This window comes from Nycticebus coucang, chromosome 12 (genome assembly GCF_027406575.1).
Source record: "Nycticebus coucang isolate mNycCou1 chromosome 12, mNycCou1.pri, whole genome shotgun sequence".
NCBI lineage: Eukaryota > Metazoa > Chordata > Mammalia > Primates > Lorisidae > Nycticebus > Nycticebus coucang.
Window position 1 is genome coordinate 13,934,776 of NC_069791.1, and position 8,086 is coordinate 13,942,861.

General features: G+C 55.6%; 1 protein-coding gene across 1 annotated transcript; it reads left to right on the forward strand.

Annotated features, from left to right (window-relative positions):
* Positions 1-657: 657 nt before the first annotated feature.
* Positions 658-7,689, forward strand: LOC128562710 (keratin, type II cuticular Hb5). Its single transcript, XM_053557929.1, has 9 exons — positions 658-1,108; positions 2,623-2,831; positions 3,403-3,463; positions 3,603-3,698; positions 4,337-4,501; positions 4,765-4,890; positions 5,282-5,502; positions 6,216-6,247; positions 6,671-7,689. The coding sequence occupies exons 1-9, from the start codon at positions 689-691 to the stop codon at positions 6,862-6,864; spliced, it is 1,524 nt and encodes a 507-aa protein (XP_053413904.1). The 5' UTR covers positions 658-688; the 3' UTR covers positions 6,865-7,689.
* Positions 7,690-8,086: the final 397 nt, after the last annotated feature.

Genomic DNA, 8,086 nt, shown 5'->3' on the forward strand with positions numbered 1-8,086 from the left:
TGGAACAGAGCCTTCTGGGCTGGAATCCAGAAGGTGCCAAGAGACCATCTACTCCGGCCCTCTGTCCTAGTGCAAGCATGGTCAAAATGGCCACTCTGGTCCTTAGCCACTCTCCAGGCGACACCACCTGGGTGGGTTTGGATTTGCCGGCCCTATCAGCCCCTGAGATGCAATGATTTACTTGAGAATGTGTCCCACACAAAGCCAGGAAGGTAGAGGTCTCAGCTAACCCACCACCCTGGAACTTCTCCCTTGAGACAGTGGCCCCTCCCTGTACCCCAGCCCCCGCCCGACTGTTGGGGAGTTCAGAGCCGTTTCCAAGTGTGGGCTGAGGCCATCTCACGGAGACACTGCGAGAAAAGTAATTACTTAATATATGTAAACGAGCTTTGAAGATGAAAAGTGCAAACATGTAGTGTCCCTAATAACATCTTCGATACTTTACAGAGCCCCGGAGTCACTGCTGAGCTCACCTTTAAGACGAGTCCTTGGGGAGTTGCTGGCAAACTCCCCAAGCCCATAAACAACATAAAATGAATTTTCACTCCTTTTATGCAGCCAGCCCCAGCTCTCCCCACCAATAAAAGGCCCGGGAAGGATCAGAGAAACCAGAAGGACGCTAAGCCTCGCACTCTGCAGCCCGCACCGACCCACGCTCAGCCTCTCAGACTCTGCACACAGCCCTGCCATGTCCTGCCGCTCCTACAGAATCAGCTCAGGATGTGGGGTCACCAGGAACTTCAGCTCCTGCTCAGCCGTGGCCCCCAAAACTGGCAACCGTTGCTGCATCAGTGCGGCCCCCTACCGAGGGGTGTCCTGCTATCGGGGGCTGACGGGCTTTGGCAGCCGCAGCCTCTGTAACCTGGGCCCCTGTGGACCCCGCATGGCCGTTGGGAGCTTCCGCGCTGGCTCCTGCGGTCGCAGCTTCGGGTACCGCTCAGGCGGCGTGTGCGGGCCCAGCCCACCCTGCATCACCACCGTGTCGGTCAACGAGACCCTCCTCACGCCCCTCAACCTGGAGATTGACCCCAACGCCCAGTGCGTCAAGCACGAGGAGAAGGAGCAGATCAAGTGCCTCAACAGCAGGTTTGCCGCCTTCATCGACAAGGTGGGTGAGGCCTGTGCTGGTCCAGGAAAGACTTCAGCCCTCCTCTTCTGCTGGAAGGTCCCAATCTGGTGGCCAAACAGGTTTAAGGCAGCAGAAAAAAAGAAATACAGACCCACATAGGTAGAAGGATCAGTTTTCATCATTTAATTTCAGCAACATTGAAAGAGGTCCAGGTGTGGCCTAGAAATTGAGCCTGTGGTCCCAAGTGTATGTGTGCATGGAGCCCAGACAACACGGGAATGTCAGAGCCAGCCGGAAACCCTAGACGGGGCCCTGGGAGCTAGAAGAGCAGAAGATAAAAGGCACTGTGGCTCATGGCCCAGGGACCCTGTGCACGGGCTGGAGCACCACTCAGAGACACACTGTCTCCCCCAGGTCCTTGCTGTGCCATTCAGGAGTGGGACACCCCAGGCGTGTTACTCGTCTGGGCAGCAGACCCTGCCTCATCAACTGTTGGGAGGCTTAGAGAGCACACATGCACGGGGCTGTGCTCACAAATAGTAAACGCTTAAGAAATGTTAGCTGTTACTGTTATTCTTTTCCAAGAGTGGCAGTGGGTGATGAGGTGTGGCAGTTAACCAGCCCAGGCTCACCAGTCTTCATGAAGGGGGTGCACAGCTTGGCTGCAGCCTCCCAAGGAGGTCTGGGGGTGGGGGGCAGACCGGGAGCCGCCTGGTCTCAGCTCTCCTGTGTCTGCAGACCTCCCTCTAACAGAGTAGAAGAAAGAGGCTCGCGTTCTGGGGGTTCTGTTTCTCTTTAGTGATCTTAATCCTCAAAATGAGCCCATCGGTAGATTTTTTGGATAGGATCTAAAGCTGAGAGCAGGTGGATGAGCTACTCAGCCACTCTACAGTGTGGGCAGAGGCAAGGAGGGGACGGAACGCAGGGGGACTGAATCCATCACCTGCCACGAGCAGATCATTTTACACCATGGGGGTCTCAGTTTCCCCACGAGGAAGTAATATCCACCTCCCTGTAGGGCTGTGACAACTGAATAAAATGTGTAGATAGATGATACAGACATAGGTGCAGGTGTGTATCGGAGCGCAGGCCCTGGCACCGCATCACAAATATTCAGTGTTTATTACATAAATGAATAAATGAAAGAAAACTGGTAATTATAATAATTATCATAATAGTTAAGTTGACCGAGTACTTAGTCTGTGTCAAGGACGGTTCTAATACACTTCTCGTGTATTAACTTGTTCAATCTTCACAACAGCTCTAAGGTAGGCACCATTATCTTCATTTTTCAAGTGAGGAAACAGCATCGAGAGGTTAAACAAATTGCCCACATAAAGTGGCAAAACTGGGGCTCGAATGAGACCTTTGGCTCCCAGCAGGATGGCTTTCCTTCACACCCACAACTGCCTCCCCAGAGGCCTGGTAATGGGGTGCCCTGAGCCCCAGACGCTGCACTCCATGGCTCTGCCCACTCAGCCAGCAACCAGGGGCCGTGAGCCTCCTCCTCACCAGCCTCCCCACTAAGTCTCTTCTCTCCACCTGAATGGCAGGTGCGCTTCCTGGAGCAGCAGAACAAGCTGCTGGAGACCAAGTGGCAGTTCTACCAGAACCGCCAGTGCTGCGAGAGCAACCTGGAGCCCCTGTTTGCTGGCTACATTGAGACGCTGCGGCGGGAGGCCGAATACGTGGAGGCCGACAGTGGGAGGCTGGCAGCGGAGCTCAACCATGTGCAGGAGGCCCTGGAGGGCTACAAGAAGAAGTGAGTGTGGTGCTGGAGGGTGGGGGCATCAGAGGGAACCCTGGAGGCTCTGCCATAGCCTCTCATGGCAGCGTCTATCAGATTCCTCCAGCAGGCTTCCTGGGACCCAGCAGAGTGTCCAGTGGGGCCTGGGTTTCTCCAGATTCCTGGCTCCACCTCGAAGACTCCAGCCCTGCGAATCCTAGAACTAGCCTCTCAAGAGAGAGGAAGGGAGACCCTGTGAAGGTCTACAGCCCCCTGTGTTCCCTGCCCTTCACAGCTTACCTTTATGACAGGGTTGACAGGCTCTCCTGGGACCCAGGATGCACACATGACTTTAGACTTGGGGGGATGGAATGTGCATGCCTGATCTCACTCCAGAGGCAGAAGAACTGGGGTGGAATAGAAGCATGATGGAACAAAAGCCAGCCCATGGGTTATACACAGGGTAGATCAAGGAGAGGCCAAGATACGGTCTGGAAGGGGTTGAAAGGGGTTAATTCCTTTTGACCCCTGGAAGATCTCGCCCAGGAGCTCCGTGGAATTCAAGGTGTCATTTCTCAACTCCAGCCCTTCTCTCTCCCACCCCCAGGTATGAAGAGGAGGTGGCCCTGAGAGCCACGGCAGAGAACGAGTTTGTGGTTCTAAAGAAGGTGAGGGGGCTGGTTGTGGGGCAGAGGAGGGTACCCATCTGTGCCAACTCTAGCTCAGGGCACGGTCCCCATGCTGACCAGGGTGCCTTCACTTGGCCCCTCCCACATGCACTCCCCTTCCTCTTGGTTCCATTGCCAGGACGTGGACTGCGCCTATCTGCGGAAATCAGACCTGGAGGCCAATGTTGAGGCCCTGGTAGAGGAGTCCAGCTTCCTGAAGCGCCTCTATGAAGAGGTGAGGGCCACCTGCCAGCCAGGGCAAGTGGAGGGTGCTGTGGGGACCAGGGCAGCAGGCCAAGGGCATGTGTGTGCACCTGTTTGCCAGCGTGTGATGGAAGTGTGAAAAGTACCTGCACACACATCTGAGGGGCCCAGGGTACAGAGGCCACATTCACATTTGTGCGAGTGAGGAATGTGGACGGACGTGAGCTTGGGCTGCTCGGTGCCGGTGACCTCTGTGTGCTGGAATGTCTGCTTACGTGCCGTCTGCCTGTCCATCCAGAGATGTCCATCCAGCCTGAAAGTGTACATGTGAGGTGGGGGGAGGGAGTGGTCTTAATTAGCAGACTAATCACTCATCTGGGCATTCAGCCCCCAGCTCCCCTACCAGGTAAATTTGAGTCAGGCTTTTCTTACCCTCTGGGCCTCAGTTTCCCCATTTGTTAAGCCAGAGGCTGTTCCCAGATGAGCTCCAGGGTCTAGTCCAGCTTTCTTGTTTTGTGATAAGCCTGTGTGTGAATGAAAGTGTTGGGATCTGGAGCCATGTAGCATTCATGACCAGTGCCCTTCCAGGGAGTGGATACTGCCCCAAGGGTGGAGCACACAGCCCAGATCAGGCACCAGAACCAAACGGACTGGCTCTTGGCCCCACAGGAGATCCGTGTTCTTCAAGCCCACATCTCAGATACCTCAGTCATTGTCAAAATGGACAACAGTCGGGATCTGAACATGGATTGCGTTGTCGCTGAGATCAAGGCCCAGTATGATGATGTTGCCAGCCGTAGCCGGGCCGAGGCCGAGTCCTGGTACCGCAGCAAGGTGAGTGGCACAGGACACCTGTCTCCTAGACATGGCAGTGGGAGGGATGCAAGGTGTCTATTAGAAAAGGCTTCTTCAGTCCGGGGACTCTGATCCCTAAGGATGGTAAGAGAAGGCTGCCTCTGTACAATTGGGGTGGCAAGGTGGGACTGCCACATGGGGTTGCACAGGCTGAGCACTGCACAACCTGCACAATCACCCTGGTGTCCTGAATGAATGACATGTCCCGTCCTGAGCCTCATGAGCGTCTCTGCTTCCCCCAGTGTGAGGAGATGAAGGCCACGGTGATCAGGCACGGGGAGACCCTGCGCCGCACCAAGGAGGAGATCAACGAGCTGAACCGCATGATCCAGAGGCTGACGGCCGAAATCGAGAATGCCAAGTGCCAGGTACAGGAGTCCAGGGAGGACTCAACTACCCAGCACAGGCAGGCTCCAGCAGCAGCCCCTTGCCCCCAGTAAGACAGGCCAGGCCTTAGTCAGGCCTCACAGCACAAAGGAGCTGGGACCCAGATAGAGAGCAGGGCCTCTGCCATGTCTCAGGGAGCTCAGGTGGGATGAGCCTATAAGGAGAATCTAGCACTGTCCTTGGCCACCTCTTGTCCACCAGCAAGGAGAGATGGAGAAAGCCCCCTGCCTCCTCCCTCGTGTTCACGGCCCTGTTAACTACCTGCCCCCAGCCTAACCTTCTCTCTGGGACCGGCCCCTCCCTGCCATCACTTTGGTGGCCCAGCTGTGGCTTCTCTCACTCATCCTTGCCCTCACATCTCCACTCACACAGCGTGCCAAGCTGGAGGCAGCTGTGGCCGAGACTGAGCAGCAGGGCGAGGCAGCCCTCAGTGATGCCCGCTGCAAACTGGCTGAGCTGGAGAGCGCCCTGCAGAAGGCTAAGCAGGACATGGCCTGCCTGCTCAAGGAGTACCAGGAGGTGATGAATTCCAAGCTGGGCCTGGACATCGAGATCGCCACCTACAGGCGCCTGCTGGAGGGCGAGGAGCACAGGTGGGGCTGAGCAGGACCTTGGAGGTTTCCAGGGTGGAGGCCCTGGTCCTGGACAACTTGAGCTGAGTGTGAACTATGACTCTGACCATGGCTAGTACAGATCAAGCATCAATAATAATAATAACTTATCGAATGCTTATTAAATGCTAGACCTGTACTAAGTTTTCATTTTATAATCCTCATAATCCAATGAAGTCGGTACCATTTTAGAATAGGCTCAGAGTTCAGTGCCTTTCTCAGGGCTACACGGCTAATGAGCAGAAGGGCTGAGACCTGCCCCAAGTCACGTGCCTCCAAATGCGCTCCGGTGGAACAGCTTCCTGCCTGAGGCTGTAGCCCCGTGTATCGTAACTGGGACGGACTCTGTGCATTTAGCTCTCTTCTTCCACAAAGCCCTTTCACACGCGGGGGCATCTGACTTGCCTCTCCTTTCTGTGAGCTTGATTGGCACTATCCATGGTAGACTGTGGTACTCAGATTGGGGGCAGCATGTGAAGTTCCAAATCTCACCCAGTGCTGCTGAAATCAGAAGGGCCGCATCCGTGATTAGAGAATCATTAAAGAAGGGAGCATTTAGCACAGATGTGGGGAGCCCTTCCTGCCGCTCAGCAGATAGACTGTGCACAGAATGACCTTCTCTGTCCCCAAGGAACGACTGGTCTCAGGGAATTCTAGCTCAGTGTCTGCAACTAACAGGAGTTTTCTTTCCCCAGGCTGTGTGAAGGCGTGGGCTCCGTTAATGTCTGTGAGTATCTGCCTCAAATCCCCTAGAAAAATAGGCAAAGCTGAACCCTTTGACTGAAGCTACTGAGCCTCGAATATCCTCCCAAATAAGAGAGGTCTTTTCACCCTCCCCTGGCCCATCCCCTTGGGGATGGCAAGGGGACTTAGAGAAAGCAGAGCTGAGCACCCTTTACTGGTGGCAATTGTGAACCATAGGCCATGCCAGGGCCTGGCAGCTCTGCCCCTCCGGGTCCAGGAATCCTAGCTTCCTTCTTGTCCCAGCTTCCTTCTTGTCCCAGTCTCCCACATGAGACTGAGGAACAGGGCTTGCATTGTCGAGCACTGGACTCCTTGGAGAGGGGTAATGCCGCTGCCCTCTGGGGCCTGTCATGGAGCAGGTGAGATCACCGGGACCCCTCACCCCTCTGTGTCGCCTCTTTCACAGGTGTCAGCAGCTCCCGTGGTGGAGTCTCCTGTGGGGGCCTCGCATACAGCACCACCCCAGGGCGCCAGATCACCTCCGGCCCCTCGGCCACAGGGGGCAGCATCACAGTGATGGCCCCAGACTCCTGTTCGCCCTGCCAGCCCCGCTCCTCCAGCTTCAGCTGCACGAGCAGCCGGTCCGTCCGCTTCGCATAGTAGAGCCCAGAGCCGTGGCCTCCTGCCAAGCGCCTGCCCCGCTGTGTCAGCCAGGCACTGAATGTGTGTGAATGGAAAACGCGTGCTTGCTTCCAGAATCTTCCAGATGTTCCTACAGAAAGAAAGACCCTCAGGCCGCTCTCTTCCACCTTCTTCTTTTGGGGAGTTGTGTCCTAGCTCTCATGGTGGCTTCAGTTTAGAGTCATTCCCAGCCTTTCACTTAACTCCAGCCTGGCTCCTAAATACCTGCGGCCAATTTGTATTATTTGTATTATTTGTATTATTCACCATGCTCTGGTCATCCAGAGATGATGGACAGCATGGGAGTTTGGCCTTCCCCTGGGTCAAGGCACCATCCTAACGGACCCTGCCAGGCCTCCCATGACTGAGAGTCAGACAGACAGAGCCTCCCCACAGGGAAGGGTGGTCTCCACAGCGAGCACCTGCCCGTTTATTCTTGCGCGTGCTTCACTTGTCTCTTTGACTTGCTTCTTCTGGCTTAACTTGTTCCAGCCAGACTCCTCCTGCGACCTCCCAGGCAAGAGGCCCATTTATTGTGGGGGAATGCTTTCCACCTACAGCCCTCTGGTTAGGGGACTTTGGGCAGGCCTTGCTGTCTGACACCTTTATACATTTCAAAGAAGACTCCTGAAGTTGCTCCAGACTTCCCCCTGCTGGGTGCAGGAGGGGACTGTCCAATGCAGAGCTGGCGGGATGGAGGAGAAATGTAGGCGGCTTCTGGGTCCCTCTCTCGTTATGACTGTGGGTGCCTTGCCTTCTGGGTTGTCTCAATCTGTGTTTCAATAAATGCTGCTGCCAAGCAAGGGTATGTGATCTTGTGAGCTGCAATGTCTCTGCTCCCTTCTTGTCCTACCTCCAGCTGTTTAATCCTAGTCCAAACCCCCATGCACTGTTTCCCTGGTCACTTCCCAGTATCACCACCTCTTCCCGTCCACTTCCACAGCCTGATTCCACTTGGTCTTTGGTCCCTGTACAGCTGGACCACAGCCCCAGCTCCCGCTAGTGACCCTACCCTATGCATTCCCAGCAGGCCAGACGCCATCCCAAATGCACTGCTCTCACCCCCTCCCACCTGGCTGGAATCACTCCCAGCACATGTGTGTGCTTCTTATGCCACTTCAGGCTCCCTCCAGCGCCTCCTTCTCCCCTCCTCCTCAGCTCTGCCCAGCCCCTCCACCCAGGGCTGATCCTCCAGAGCAGC

What these genes read in the sequence shown, in the direction of transcription:
- LOC128562710 (XM_053557929.1), top strand. Translation starts at nt 689, where the DNA reads ATGTCCTGCCGCTCCTACAGAATCAGCTCAGGATGTGGGGTCACCAGG. An exon ending in TTGCCGCCTTCATCGACAAG is followed by an intron (nt 1,109 to 2,622) that starts GTGGGTGAGGCC and finishes CCTGAATGGCAG; the next exon opens with GTGCGCTTCCTGGAGCAGCA. An exon ending in AGTCCTGGTACCGCAGCAAG is followed by an intron (nt 4,502 to 4,764) that starts GTGAGTGGCACA and finishes TGCTTCCCCCAG; the next exon opens with TGTGAGGAGATGAAGGCCAC.